This window comes from Spea bombifrons, chromosome 2 (genome assembly GCF_027358695.1).
Source record: "Spea bombifrons isolate aSpeBom1 chromosome 2, aSpeBom1.2.pri, whole genome shotgun sequence".
Lineage (NCBI taxonomy): Eukaryota > Metazoa > Chordata > Amphibia > Anura > Pelobatidae > Spea > Spea bombifrons.
The window spans coordinates 133,229,707-133,245,687 of NC_071088.1; the positions used below are offsets into that span (position 1 = coordinate 133,229,707).

The following is a 15,981-nucleotide window of genomic DNA, read 5'->3' on the forward strand; positions in this document are numbered from 1 at the left end:
TGTACTAATTACGCTAAATCTAGATAGATACTAAAGAAGCAATAAGGCAACACTATGACTTTACCTGGGCAAAACGGGTTAAATATTTGGGTATCCTTATCTCTTCGGATACTAGAAGACTTAGGGAAATTAATTTCTTAAAATTGATGAAAGAAACAGACAGACACTTGAAAGAATGGCAGTGTATAGAATTATCCTGGTGGGGAGAATTAACTTAATTAATAACTATATCATACCAAAGTGGTCATACTTGTTTCAAGCGTTAGCTTTAAAAGCTTCCGATCAATGGCTTTCTTTGAGTCAAAGTTTTTCAAATTTTGTTTGGAGGGGAAAAAGACCTAGATTAAAACAGTTTATTAATCCAAAAACCTCATTTAGGAGGTATTTCTTTCCCGAGTATAAGAAATCTCTACCTAGCAAACATGATTGTCCACATATATAGATCTCAATTAACTCAAGTTAAAGAAGAAGGATGGTATGAAATAGAGGAAGCTCTATGCGGAGGAATACCTTTAGACTCCTTGATCTGGAACAAACATGGTTTAAAATACATAAAAAGAGAATATTAGAGGAAGTCTTAAAGCCCTTAAATGAGAGGGTCTCATAGAAGACATCACCTGTGATTTGTGATCTGAATCTAAGTATACCTGTGGTGTTTTTTTTGTTTTTTGTTTTTTAAGGACGGACATGTTCAATTGTATATAATACAAAACTGCATAACACGATTAATATAGAGTTATTACAAACGGAGCGCTCCGCTTTATTTATCATTTGTTTTACTGTCACATGGGGGTTGTGTTAAGTGCTGGCAGCTATTTATATTCACTCTATATATCTAAATATCTATTAGAAGCGCAGTTATTCACTTTATTTTTGTACATTAAAGCCCTTAAACTAATACGAGAATGGGATACAACCTTAGATCCTCCTTGTATAAAAATTTGGGAAAAGGAACTGAATTACAAAATTGACTGAACAGAATGGTTCCAAACTTTACTGTATAAGCCTATTGGAGACTCAATATAAAGTCGCTAACAGGTGGTACCTGGATCCCTCTAAGCTAAAAAAAAAAAAATGTATCCCTCCTGTCTTTCTACATGTTGGAGGTGTAATAAAGAAAAGGGTACCTATCTTCATATATGGTGGAAATGTGAAAGAATTAGCTGTGTTTGGACCAGACTCTTCTATCTATTAGAATCTCTAACAAAAATTAAATTCAGAAAAAACAACAGAAATAGCACTACGCCATCTAAAACTGTCCGAATCTAAAAAAAAAAAACAGAGACAAATTATTAACACATTGCCTAGTAGCAATGAAGATTGTAATAGGTAGAAATTGGAAAACTCCCTCTCCGTTTATTTGGAGATATTTTTATAAACAACTTCTCTTCCAAGTTAGAATGGAAAGAGCAATTAGCTGGCCTTTCTTAAATTCGTATAGATCTTTTCAAACATGGGATTACTGGCTCAAAATAATATAAGTACCAGGTGTGATTCTTTGAGAGAAACTCTTGATTCCTATACGGCTTCCAGTATAGTCTCCATAAAAATATGGGTTTCTCTATTGGTTTAACTCCTTACTAAAGTTGTGTTTTGACCATATTGGTGCAAAATTTTGCCACTTAATTAGTTATATATATAACTGTTGCCCTCTGCCCCGCACCATGAATGTCCTTTAATGTTTTAGGGGGGCTTTCTATATAGGAGGACAAACTTATGCAGATTAGATGCTCGATCTAATGGAGAAGCTCCTCTGTGAAGATTAGCTAAAATAAGGAGCTAAAAGAGTTAGGAGAGAGTAACTCCAACTAAGACGTAGTTATATAGCCAGCTCCGTTTAAGCAATTATATGAAACCCCTCTATATGTCTAAATATATTTGTATGTATACTTATTGTTTTTGTATACCGTTTCTTGTATCTCTCAATTGTATATAATTCATTGTATACTGTCTTATATTTTTTCAATAATAAAAATAAAAAAAAATAAAAAGAGAAAAATTACTTTATGGACATTCAGGTACATCTATATAGTTGCAAGGTGGTTAAATGCAATGGAGTCACTTATATTTTATTTCCATAGCACTACAAAGTACTTATAGCTTAATTTATTGTATATAAAAGGGGATGTATAAATCAGTAATTCAAATTGTTGTGTTATGAAATACTTGCTATGTCCTGTTTACCCCTTGTACAGCACTGCAGAATAAGAGTGATATATAAAACAACGCTATATTATATATATCACACTATATGCCAACAAATTCAAAACTGCATAGCAGCTATTTTAGAGCGATAGTATATTTAAATCTACAGTTAAGTATTAATCCAAGACAACCACGTTCAAAGTTTGTTTTCTTTTTTAAGAAAAATGGATAAATTCAGCTCTTTTAAAATAAATAAAATCCTGTTCATACATTGCCATTAAAAAAAGAAAACTTTTCCAGGTCAAAATATCAGAATATTTGCTTTTAATGTGAAATTTTTTTCACTTCACATTAGTAGACATGGAATATTAGAAATCAATCCTAACCTACAAGTGGAGAATATTTTTTTCAAAATGTCTCACTTTTTGCAATAAAAGGAAAAAAATCTGATTTCTGTGCTTAAATTTTGCTTTGTGCTAAACAGTAGCACGTTTATCTAAATGAGCCTTTTCTGCCCTTGAAAACTTAAATTTGTGAAATTGTTGTTAACTAATAGCTTTGCGAATTAACGGTTTTAAGTTAAAAAAAAAAACCTTAAACGCTCGGCCTGTGGCGCCAAAAGCTACTTTACGTTTTAGACAGGCGTCAGCAGTTTCATTTGCACGATTACACTAGCAAGAGGTTGAAAAGTATCGTTAACACGATATCAGTACACAATTTTACAATATTAAAACATACTAGTGCACAAGAAGCAGAGGGCCTGGCCCTTGTGGGTGTACAAAGTACTAAAATATGGCCATTACGGGGTAAAGCCAACAAGTCCCGTTACCCCTCAACTTCACTACCGACTGTATTTAAGCAATTATTACACATTCTATGATTTCCCCTTCCATAGGCACAGATTAGACCCTCAGACATAAACGGCGCCAAACCACACAACACATCTACTTATAAGCGACTACCGAACGGCGCGCGCGTGCGCGCACGCAGTACGAATCCTGCGCATGCGCAGCAAAAGGTAACCAAGCGCCAGCCTCTGATGGTACGAGCTGCGCATGCGTGCAGGCTCTCGGCAGTATGTGAGAATTACGCAAGCGCCCGGCATAGGTCAGTTGCACTGCGCATGCTCGGAAGGTTCGCGAAAGTTCCCGAGAGCTGTCCGACGGATTCCGGAAGGAACATTCTGAACAGTTTGTTCCCGGCGTCTGAGCCCGAGGCGGCGCGTTTGTGTTTTTGCGGTTCTAGCGCTATTGTGTGACATTCGTTACCTTTGCGTTATACGACCAAGCCATAAACATGTCCGTGCTTTGCTACAACCGAGGATGTGGTCAGCGCTACGACCCGGAATCCAATAACGAGGGTGAGTTAGAGGACATGTGGATAATATCCTGTCAAACCCATCCCCATAAGGGGCTTAAGTTTGCCTCACAAAGCTGTGTGATGCAGGTGCCTCACCCTGTGAACTGTTGGCTTTGGGCCTTTATGTTTAAGTGTTAATGTCTGATAAGGTTAATAAATGTCCTTATTTACTAAAAAGTGTCTGATGTACTATGTGTATATCATATGAATGGGGGGTTCCAACCTACACCATCTCCTTGCAAGAAACGTTTAATATTTCACAAGGGTTCTCTCAAATTCATTTTTTCTTTTCTAAAAAAGATCACTAATTGTGTGTAAATAATTCCTTAATGGTTTTTGATCACTTGTAATTGGGTAGTATGAATGGTAGTATTTTAAGTAAGATAACACATTGGTGTCTGTTAAAGTTGTCATAGGGACTGTTGGTCATCATGAAATCTAATGGACCATGGATGGTACATCTTACACCTTAATTACTAATTACAAGAAATGTAATCCCGGCTACAATGTGCTGAGACGTAAACCACTCGTTGAGAAATGAAGTGTGCCGCAAATCTACAAATCTCAGTCCTGTTTTCCCCTTTTTCTGTTCGTTAGAGGGAGCGTTGTGGTTTCGCATCTTTTACCGTCCATTGTGAAGGGCCAACACTGTTGCCTTTCACCAGCAAGGTTGAACTGGTCCTTTATAATGCGTAGTTTGATGGGTGAGGAGACTTTGAAGAGATCTCGGATTGACTTTCATAGAGAGGAATGTATAGCAAACGCTTCCGTCAACTCTCTTTTTAGTGTTTAGCCCATCAGTGTTGTCATGTAATTCTTACTCCAGGTTGTTCAGGCAGACTATAATACCAAATTACGGTAACTGGAAAAACACATATCTGAGATAGCTGACCAGCTCACCTGCTGCAGTTTAATGATTCTTGGCTGTATGAAGCAACTAATCGTTGACAGGAATGCACTCAATGCAAGCACTAATGCCACCGCTGGAGCTGGCTGGAGGTAAGTATCTCTTATCCACAGAAAAGAAAAACTGGAGGGTGGGAAGGGAGCAAAATCCATGTTGAAGGATTTCGTAGAATCTCCTTATGCGCTAGAAAGAGAGACGTCACGAAAACTTTAAGGGACCATGTAGCCATCGTATGCTTTTGCATGTATATGATGGCTCTAGTGTCCACTTAAAGTCCTGGGTATGATCCTCCATGTTTATGCAGGGATATAGCTGAATGTTATACTCACAGATCCCACCCAAGGGCCACATGGAAAAGACCAGCCATAGTTGGGATACATTCTTGCCTAATGGGTGCTCAAAGGGTAACCAACAATCATGCCTGCTTACTGTTGGTCACAGCTGATAAAGGCCCTCTCCTGGTTGTTGACCCGCTTAACCCTTATGAAGGGCCAGCACTAGCAGGTTTGTCCAGGGTGAAACACCAAGCTGACCCTGTATAATGCATTTTGCAATGGTAGAAGTAAAATCGTCCTGACTTAACTATAAAATAGAGGGCCAGACAAGCTCTTCATGTAACAGAGATGGCTGAAGATCGCTGAGATGGCTCCTCGTAATGTATAGTGATGCAAGAGGGCTGAAGCACTCCTTTCTGAAAAATACAGAAATGTATTAAATGTTTGCTATGGCAACAGCCTATCAGTGCCCAATTTGGTATCACATGGGCGTTGTGTTTTTCTGGCGCAACATTTTTACTCGATTTAAGGATTGTTTCTGTGAAGGATATGACTATCAGCAGTAATATCCATGATGTTTAGAGTGCTTCAGAAATTGCGGAGCTGGGAGTTGCAGCCCTACTAATGTGTCCATGATGGTGTATGGAGCCAGTGTTTGTCCAACAGATGAAACCCTAGTGCTAGGCGCAGCGGCAGCCTGACGCTTAGTATTTTGCAAGTCATGATTTAGGAGGCAGAAGTGAAGATTATTTAGTAAAAGATGAAGTGTTTCAGATATGCCGTTAAGACATCACCAGAGATGTTGTGGAGCTGGAGGTTAGTTTGGATCAGTCGCTTTAGAAACCAGTGAGTTTATCCTTTGTGCTCTCTTCAGGTGTTGAAAATGTTGTCCACGCTTCTCCTACAAGTCCTTCATTCTATCTCTCCCCTGGTTCATAGCCTGCCATTTGTCTGGATCTCTCTCTCTCCCTCCGCTCTCTGTTGGTGTGCCTCATGGTTCACTTCGAGGCATCTGCCTCTCTTCTAGATAGCATTCCATTTAGTCTAGCTTTAAATGCTCACCCACATATTGAGAGAGCATACAATCTATCTTACCAGATCATGCCACTGACCCTTCTTCATTGCCCTTCCTACACTCAAATCTATGCAGCGTCTGAGGACCTGAAGGCATGGAGGTGAATTTTAAGTCTGCCCGTGCTTCCATGTTTCATGAGCCTGGCTGAGCCGGACGTTGGACTTGAGCCTAATGTCACCCATCTGGCTCACCCAGCTGTAATAATGGTCTGCTGAAACTTCATCTTGTTATCAGTGCCTATCCTTGTAGATATATTAGTGTAATGAACTGTTGTGCCGTATTGTAAACTTTTCCCCTATGGCTTTTTTTCTAGATTTGTGTACCCACCACCCAGGAGTGCCAGTTTTCCACGATGCCTTAAAGGTTGGTAAGATGCGAAGCGTTAACTGTGAATGTCATGTTACATTTGAAAGACCTGAGGAACGTGAGCCTGTTTTGACCTGTCTTTCTTAACACGCAGGGTTGGTCGTGCTGTAAGAGACGAACCACTGATTTCTCAGATTTCTTGAGTATTGCGGTAAGTGCTTTGTGTCTACCTGCATTCCATCTGTGGTGGGTGTTAAATGCAACAGAGAGCCTTCCTGATCTAGCCAGCTTATTGGGTTAAATATATTTCGAGCTGATGTACAACAGTGTGATAAAAATGCTATGCTCTTGATTGTTAGATAAGTGTTCTCTTGTGTATTTTTATAGTCCGGGTTGGGGCTACTTTTTTCCTTATTAAAGCTCGTTCAGCGGATATGAAGCTTCTCACTTTAGAAAGCAGTACTATCTCCTTATTTATCATCTGAATACCTTGTTATACAACAAAGTGTTTTTTATCCCACGGTACAATTGCATTTCATGAAGCAGGACAGTAATACGTACAAACAAATCCAATAGTCCACAAAATAGTGTTCATAATGTAGAATTATTAGTAGTAGTTAAATGTGGAGAAGAATCTGGGACAGATTTCCTCTTATTAGCGGGCAGTGCACGAAGCTCGAAGGATATTGTGTGGCGGACATCGCCGCGTCCTCCGAGCCAGCAGGTGTTTTCCCGGATGAAATTGAAAATAAATCGTCATTGAAGATTGGCAGGAACATTTGTAGGAGAGTTGTGGTCTCAACTCCCTGGACTCACAATATAGGGTCATCCATGGCAAATCACTTCGCAAGAAGGGCTTAGCTGGCCTGCATGATACATTATTGAGTCTGTTAGAATTCTTACTGATTCAAAATGCTTTATACAGGGCCATCCTAGCTATTGGATCAGAAACCCACTAGGATTATCTTGTTCATAATGCAAAATGCAGCTTTCCTGCCAACTCCCTCTTTACTAAATGACGCCCTTTGATGTTAGAAGATATGCTGTGGTATCTTCACTCGGGAGGATGAAGAATTAAGTATCTAGTATTTACATGTGAACATGTCTATTTTATTTACATAGGGCTGTACAAAAGGACCTCACAGTAATGAAAAACCTCCGGAGCCTGTAAAACCTGAAGTCAAAACCACATCAGAAAAAAAAGAATTGGCTGACTTAAAACCCAAATTTAATGAGCATATCATTCAAGCACCGAAGCCATTTGAATCTATAAAACGGCCTAGGTAAGCAGAAAGAGAGAACTGTACGTATATCGTGAGTATGTTTCATTGAAACATATCTACCTATCAGAGTCCTAATAAATGTGTCCGTGTTTCAGTCCAGATGAGCCCTTAGTGCGCTTACAGCTGAAGGTGTCTGCGTCGCTGAAACAAGCCTTGGAGAAACTCAGACTGTCTACAGAAAATGAGCCAGAAGCAGCAGGTAAAGGATGGACCTTTTTTATCTAGATTTTTTTTTTTTAATGGAACGAGAGAGGAAGAGCCTGGGAAGCCGGGTCTCGCTGATCTTCCCTGCATTTAATTTGAAGAGTACACGATTTGTGTCCGGAATAGGCACTGGTGGTAGCTTTAACTTGACCTCCTTGGTTTGTGTTTTCATAATTGCACACATGAGAGAAAATGTATTCACACCAGCTTAAGTGAGATGAGAGTATTGTTACACCGATGTCGGGGAGCGGTCTGTCGAAGAAAAAAAAAAATATGATAGGATTTTAATTTACTTATTTGGTAGATGGAGACCGTGAGCTATGATTCTGTGGAATATTCTGGGACATTGTCGTAAAGGGACATTGAAAGGAAAAACTATTTCCACGCAATTTACAAAGTATAAAAGCTGGAAACCTTGGCTCATGTATTACACAAATCTTTTTTATGAAAGTGTCATTTCATAAATTGGAGCGTTATTGATTTGCTTTTTAATATTAAAGTGTGGATGCTAATCTCTTATTTTGTATAACTGTTGTGTTGTAGTGCCAATTTATATACAGAAACCCCATTATCCTTTTGTGTTCCTCTGAAACCAGATTTCAGGATGCAGAGGTTTAGGTAGAACTGAACCTCCCACTGAGCCAAACTCCATCATTCTTCACATCTAGCAAATTTTAGCAAGCCACAATGGCCGTTAACATGTAATGGGATTTATTCACTAAAGCGTGAGTTGGAAGGACAATTGTGCTTTCGTTTCAAGCCCCTCATGGCGAAAAGTGCAGTCAGATAAAACAGCAAACTCACCTGCTAGTGCTCTCTTTAGTGAATAAACCACAGTGATGCCTGACATCAGGAGCCTGCGCTTAAAGTATTGATGTCACTGGTCTTTGGGTGCGCCATACATCAGCTAATTACGTTTTTGCAACATTGTGATCCACTCCATTGACTTATTTTCTTGGGGAAAGTCTGAAAAGTTGTTTTTCCAAATGGATAATTTTTTTTCTCTCCTCCCCCATTCTGTGTGTAGAGGAAGATACGGGAGAAATTAAGGCTGGAACCCCCTGTAAAAATGCAGGTTGTTTAAAGGTGTGTATCTCATTGTACAGCGCTGTGGATTATGACGGTGTATGAAACAACAACAATAATAATAATAATAAGCTCATATTCTTTCTAGAGCACTGAGTATTACTGCTGGAATACTTTCATGTTCCCACAAGACGACCTTTATAGTGACAGTAAAAGCTATGTGCAAATGGACAGAAAAAAGATTTAGATGCATTTTTTGTGGTCCATTAGTTTTCGGAGAATAGATTTTGTTTCTTGCTCTTTCGGTTCGGACAACCGGAGGTCATTTTATGGAAACAAAATTTGTTGTCGCTAACCCTCGTTCACTCTCTCATGCTCTTACGCCCTCTGACTGTCTCCCTCTGACTGTCTCCCTCTGACTGTCTCCCTCTGACTGTCTCCCTCTGACTGTCTCCCTCCCTTCTCGGCCGACCGCGTCCCTTTCTCTTGCATCTTGTAATTCTGGCTTCTTTTTCGTCCTCCGTTAAAAAAAAAAAAAAAGTAAACTTGTATGAATCCGAGTGCAGAAGTCTACTATATGTAACTTAGATAATGTATTTATTCCTTGTACTTCTCTGTTTTTAATGTAGACTTTTGCTGGACCACAGACCAATGAGGAAATCTGCCGATACCACGCCGGTGTTCCTATTTTTCATGAAGGGTATGTGGCTTGTTTGTAGAAATAGCATCACAAGTGATATTTTTAATGACTAATTTCAATTATTGCTTCAATAGTAGTGACTTGTAAGATACGCAACAGTCCATAGCACAGATTCCTTCTAATCTGATAACTGGTTCAGTGAATAAATTCTTTAGTCGTGGGTGATGACTTTATGTTACAGAAGTTCTCTGGGGCTGACATTTATAGCAGATACCACATAGAACTGAGGACTGAATTTCACCAGGAGGCTTATATGCAGTACAGAAATGTTAGCCTTAAATCTCATACAAGTGAGGGGTTTAAATAAATATCCAGACCCTTTTTGAAGGCATCCGTTGTATCTGATAGAACCACCTCTCTTGGCAGTGAATTCCATACCTTTTATTGTCCTCACTGTAAAGAATCCCTTCCTTTTTATTGATGAAATCTCCGCTCTTCGAGTCTCAGAGGACGAACTCTTGTTCTTTGTACATTTCTGTTAATGAACGGGTCACCGAAGAGCTCTTTATATTTGCCCTTCATGTATTTATATAATGTATATCGTCCCACATATATTTATATAATGTTATCATATTCCCTCTAAGACGCCGTTCTTCTCGCTTAATAAAAGTGCATTTTTATACACATTTTAAAACGTGTTCGGTTTAGGTCACACTGTTAATGGTTAGTACAAGGCACGATAAACCCCGTTTTGCCATCATGAATCCTGCACCCTCTGCTTTCCTGCGCGGGTGAGATGTAGCAGGTGCCGGAAGGCTCCCGGCGGGTTCATGTAATGCATGATTGGGGAAGAAAAAAAAAGCTGGCTTCTAGATCCAAACCAAATATGTCGACCCCTGGCTTAGAATATGGGCTAAAACGGTGAGACGGTTGGTTATTTTTTGGTCTTTATTGGGCAACTTGTCACATTAGTTCATGAATGATAGTATTTCTGAAAACATGTCAAATGTTTAACAACTCCCACAATCTGCTGCTACTCTGCCTTGAGAGACCGATTAATATGATTCGATCTTATCAAGCCTTCATTTGTCATTATTTCTTTCTCTCTCGTAGAATGAAGTATTGGAGCTGCTGCAAGAGGAAAACCTCTGATTTTAATACATTTTTGTCTCAAGAAGGGTGTTCGGCAGGTTCACATTTATGGATTAAGAAAGATGATGTAAGAGTTATGACTTTTAACCCTGTGTGATGTATCGCACTTAAAAATATAGTAAATGCCGAAACCAGCTAGAAATATTGACCACGCTATAGTGGCTTTTGGCCCGGGCAGATGCTGCACAGTTTGTGGAAACTAGATTTATTTTTAAGTGAAACGGCCAGTCATTTGGTAGAAGGTTATGCATCTGTAAGGCAGACATGGTTTGGCTCATAGATACCATATATATATATGTGTGTGTATATATATATATATATATATATATATATATATATATATAATGTGCTGAACTGCTGCTTTATATTAAGTTGTATAATGGTCAAATTAACATGGCAAAGGAAATATTGACCACTAATGAATGTCTTTTATAGGGTAAGAAAGTGGTTCCATGTAGGCATGACTGGCACCAAACTGGAGGCGCTGTCACCATATCAATCTACGCAAAGAATTCCATGCCAGAACTAAGCTTTGTAGATGCAAACCGTACACTGGTAAGTAGCAACGGGTCAATCGATGTGTTCATTACAGCAAAAAAGCCAAGGCTGCATGTCCTGCGGAGTATAACATCAATGCGTTCTTCTTCTCAAACTGCCCATGGATGGATTAGGCTTTCTCTTAGGGCAGATCTCACAGCTTGTATCTGAATGCTGTTGTCCTAGAGGTAAACTCCTACGCATATGTTAGAAAGGTGGCTGTGATATATCCCTCTGTTTCAGAGAAACGCAGGCTTGGCATCCACTGATGCACAGGTTTCAATGTGGATGAGCGCGCTCTTGGGCGTGGGAAAATAGTTCTTATCGATCTGTTTCCAGAGGGCTTTGTTGTATTCCTTTCAAATCTATCTTTCATGCCTGTATGTTGATAAAATACTCATCAGTATCTGTATTCAATATTGATTTAGACCCTTTTGTTAACAAGCTGGCTGGCCCAGTAACCTAGAATTAGCCAAAAACCTCGTACAAGTGAGGTGTTTAAATAAATATCCAGACCTCCTCGCTTTCTGCAGCGTATTGGGTGGTTTATATTTAAAGTGAACTTCTCAAAAAGAGAGTCCTCATAGCGGAGTGGCTCTGGTGATTGCACCGCTTCCACTAACTTTACTCCTGAATTGCATGTATTAAAACTTCTGTCATATATGATATGTGGCCGTGTACTCTTCTCTCTAGGTGAACATCCAGATAGTATTTGATGGTGAGAAAGAATTTCAGCAGAATTTAAAGTTATGGGGGGTAAGTGTCTCGTAACGTCTTTCTCCTTCACAAGGTGAGTATATGAGTGTTAAAATCAGGAATTAAGTTTTCTTATCAGGAATGACATCGCCTAAATGTGGCCTGTGCTTTACGATTAATGTCTGCAAAGTCAACCACGTAAACAGCGCTACGGAATACGATGGCGCCATGTTACACTATAAACATAAAACATTTGTTTTTAACACTTTTCTCAGATGCTTCATTTTACTGTTTAGTGCAGTAAATAAACTATTAAACTGTGTTAATAGCTGGAAATCGGGTCCATTTTTGTACTATTCCTACGGTTATGCTAAGAGAAAAAGGCATCATGGCTTCTTATTTACATCAAGCCATCCCTGCTAAGTTGCTGCCTAAGTAAAATCTATTCTCATATATTTTATTTCTACAATTTTAGGTAATCGATGTTCAAAAAAGTTACGTCACATTGACTGCTACAAAAGTTGAGATTTTCTTGAAAAAAGCTGAACCGATGTCTTGGGCGAGACTAGAACTACCTCAAACCGTCACGCCGGAGACAAAAGAGAGCGCCGCTTCGGACGGTCAAGAATAACCCCGATGCCTGAAGTGACAGAAACTGCTACGAGAGGATGAAGCGATAGCCTTTCTTTTTTCTTTCTTGGTAAACCTAGATATCTATTCAATGGATTTTGAAACCTCACATTTGGATGTGGCCCCCGCGTTGTAATTGGAGAGCACATTGGGCATCCGGTGTTAAGAGTACATTCCGTTTGGGCAAATGAAGGCCCCGATGTATCTGTAACTCGCGATGGGCTCTTGTATGGTTAGAATTCTTACATTTTGAAAACCCATATAACTATGAAATCTAGTAAATCTATCCATGTCAGTGTATACTTCTACATTAACATCGGGAATCAACCCAACCCAACGCTATCATTGTTTCTGGTTTATTAGACTCTTCTGATCATGTTGGGAGACATCATGAGGTTGATTCACAGACCTCCAGGTTTTATCCGGCATTTTGGATACAAGGTCCTTGTGAGGAATCGTGCCATGTCCTCCTAATTGGGAATATTCTCGGCCCCATCACTAGAGAGGTGGTTAGTTGCTATCAGATCTTTCTACAGAGCGGGCCGAGGACACATAGGGCTCGCTGCTACAACAGTGCTGAGAAACGGAGGTCAGGGAGGGACGTTTGCATGGCTAAGCCTAAACTCCTATGTGCATGCGTATCCAAGGCATCAGGAACAATTGTGTCCGGTTCATTTTTATTTACTACACAAATTAATGGGTTTTGTGTACAGAAAGCAACTTTGGTTTCCCTTTGTTTGATTCGTTGATTTCAGTTTATAACGTAAAAATGGTTGAATTGCCTGAAGATGCGGGAGACTCCGCCGTCGGCCTCCTTCATGCTGCTTTGTGTCTCTTGTAGAAATGGTTATTGTATTCCTTTGGCTGTTAAGACATTCAAGTATGTGCTAGAGAGCTCTATGGGGCTCGTACTGATCCATCGGCAAAGGTTCCGAGTCTGTACATATTTTATAGAAATACTGGGGGAACATAATAGAGCCACGGAAATGTGTATCTCTGTATTAAGTCACTTAATATATTATTTCATTGACGCGATTCTTTTTACTTTGATCTTCTCTTGGTCGTCCAAACCATGTCTGTCGCCGACCAAAGTGACTCATGCATAAACTCTTGTTCCGTTTTGTTTTTAATTTTTATTACTTTATTGTTTATTGTACAAAATGTTTATTTGAATGCATGGAGTCCTACACTGTTATTTCAGACTGTGTATTACTCCGGTTTTTACCACTTGACATGAAATAAACTTACAAATTAAAATAGTTTTGTGTCCTAAATATGTATTAATCCGCCACGGGGTGGAATTAATTTAGTTGCATTTAATTGTAATTGTAAATCTCTATGGAAAATATAACACTATATTCAAATAATCCCATTAAGTACATGTTGAAGATGTCTATTTATATTGAAAAATGGGTAGTGATTAAAAAAAAACAGCCCTTAAAGGGCAGCTGCTATCTGGCCCAGACTTATCTGTGGATTTTCTTACCCCAGTAACTGCGAGGCTTTATTTCTCACATCTGTAGGTTATTTATGTTAAATTGAAGGAATTGACCTCAAACTTTTGAACAGCACTGCACATAGTACAACATAAAATGTAAGTATATTGCTCCATGTTCCATAAACAAAACCCGATGCTGCGTAAATACTCTGGCGTTTATATAAAGCACCCTCGAGGTTTTACCTGATTATTCATCGCTCCAGTGATTTTTGGGTAACAAGCTCACTTTTATATCTTCGTATGACAAATGACTCCTGGGATGCAATATGTTAACTAAAGAATGGGAAATATGTTACTTTTAGGAATTGTTTGCTTGCACTTCATATCTTACAACAATCTGTCCGTCATAAATACACGGTAAGTTTTTGTAGCAGATGGTGGAACAATTTGTACTTATTTAGATTTTGGTAAATTATCGCCTTGAGGTAGCGGATTTTTGCGGTGATTTAAACCCGTGGGGGGCGTTTTACCTCAATCTGTTTTGTTCTTGCTGTAAGAGAATCTGTGATATATTGAATTTTATAGAAAATGCTTTTACTTGACGTTGACGTATTTGTCCTCGCCTGTCTGCTGCTCTCACAGTGCATGTAATGGATGGCCAGTCTGCTTCAACTGAGGAGCAACAGATTAACCGCACTACCATTCAAAAGTTTGGGGTCACTTAGAAACATCCTTTTTTTTAATTTTTTTGCAAGAAAAGCAATTTTTACTGTTTAGTACATTCCGTGTACTAAACAGCTTTCCGCTGTGTCTGTCCATTCCATGCCCCATATACATTTAACATATTAAAAGCTTAGGGTTTTTTTTAGCTTATTGTTGACATTAGAAACAAAATGTTACTTTTCGATCATTAAAGCATTATTTGAAATGAGGGCAAAAAATGTTAAATATCATTTATAGACTGCATTTATTTTGAAGTGATGAGGAAATGCTGGATATAAACGTGTAAAACTAATTTAAATTCTGTCACTGAAGTCTACAGTCCATGCAGCTATAATACTCTCTCCAGTTTGTGGCGTGTAAAAGGAAAACAAATGGAGACCGGGATTCAATAAGTTACCTCTTTATTGATACAGGTTTACTTAATGAAACGCCCCGCTGTGTTGCTGCATGTGGATTATCTAACTGGGTTTGTGAAAAGTGTTACGTTGAGAAGATGCGGGACACAATATACTAAGAGATATGAAATTCACATTTTCTTAAGGTAGATCGAAGGAACGGTGCGGGCTACCGGAAGGGACCTCCAGAGCTGTGGGACCCAGATCTCTGAAGCTCTTTAGCATCTTTTTATGGGGTATCCTGTCTGATTGCAAGAGATGGACCTGTGGAAAAGCAAGACCTAGGCTAGATTTTATGAAATTGTTATATTGAGGCTAGAACTTACCTGACCGTTTGACCCCTTGGACTGGTTTTATGGTACAAATCTTTAAAGTTCCGATCTGTACTCGGTAGAACGTTTCCAAAGTACTGGTCTTCAGTTTGTTGGACTATCACAAAAGAAGTAAAACGCTCACTATTGACGTTCTTTGTTTAGTGAAACAGTCTAACTCCGTATCGGCAGGGTCATACCCATCTGCGGCTCGTTCACCGAACAACGTTTAGATGATTGGACCCTCATGTGATCACCTCTACACACTACAAGATGACTTATCAGTACATTCCATATAACAAGCGTTATCTAACTATGGGCAGAAAGGGCCACTGTTCTGGGACGCACCATAGGGGCCCACAGCAGCTGTCCCTTGGGTCTCCTCAACAACCATGGCTGTCTGCAGGTGGAAGTCTATGCCACGGCTGAAACGTATATCTGCACCGGGGCATCCTCGAGGCCTGACCACCATCTACTGCTGTAAAGTACCAAGATATCTTAGGTGTGGCTAATAAATGTACCTGTAAAACTGAGTAAATTTTATTTTTTTACCTTTTCATAAAAAAAAAAAAAAAACCCTGATTTTGGCTAGAACACGTGAAACAATCTTAATAAAAACTTGCGTTTTAATGCGATTAGACTTTAAGAGCAAAAACCAAAATGTCAGAGCTGTTGAGGATCGTTTGCTTAATACGCTAGAGAATGCAATTAATGTTTTGTCAAAGTGGGACAAGAACTTTAAGATAGACCAGGAACAAAAACCGTGAAGCATAAGTTACTGTTATGATGTAGGCCAAGTCCAGAATAAGGTATCCATCATACTCTAGTGCTTTCAGGAGAAGGAAAGAGGTTTACTTCTCCAAAACGGATCTCTCATGT

General features: G+C 39.2%; 1 protein-coding gene and 1 long non-coding RNA gene across 2 annotated transcripts; both read left to right on the forward strand.

Moving 5' to 3' along the window:
- Positions 1-3,301: 3,301 nt before the first annotated feature.
- Positions 3,302-12,288, forward strand: CHORDC1 (cysteine and histidine rich domain containing 1). Its single transcript, XM_053456547.1, has 11 exons — positions 3,302-3,505; positions 6,075-6,124; positions 6,222-6,278; positions 7,190-7,350; positions 7,446-7,549; positions 8,582-8,640; positions 9,210-9,280; positions 10,334-10,439; positions 10,808-10,927; positions 11,603-11,665; positions 12,081-12,288. The coding sequence occupies exons 1-11, from the start codon at positions 3,442-3,444 to the stop codon at positions 12,234-12,236; spliced, it is 1,011 nt and encodes a 336-aa protein (XP_053312522.1). The 5' UTR covers positions 3,302-3,441; the 3' UTR covers positions 12,237-12,288.
- Positions 12,289-12,294: 6 nt separating this feature from the next.
- LOC128474263 (uncharacterized) lies at positions 12,295-13,494 on the forward strand. The gene is made up of 2 exons (XR_008346335.1): positions 12,295-12,442; positions 12,473-13,494. It is a non-coding gene; the product is annotated as an uncharacterized LOC128474263 (long non-coding RNA).
- The last annotated feature ends 2,487 nt before the right edge of the window (positions 13,495-15,981 follow it).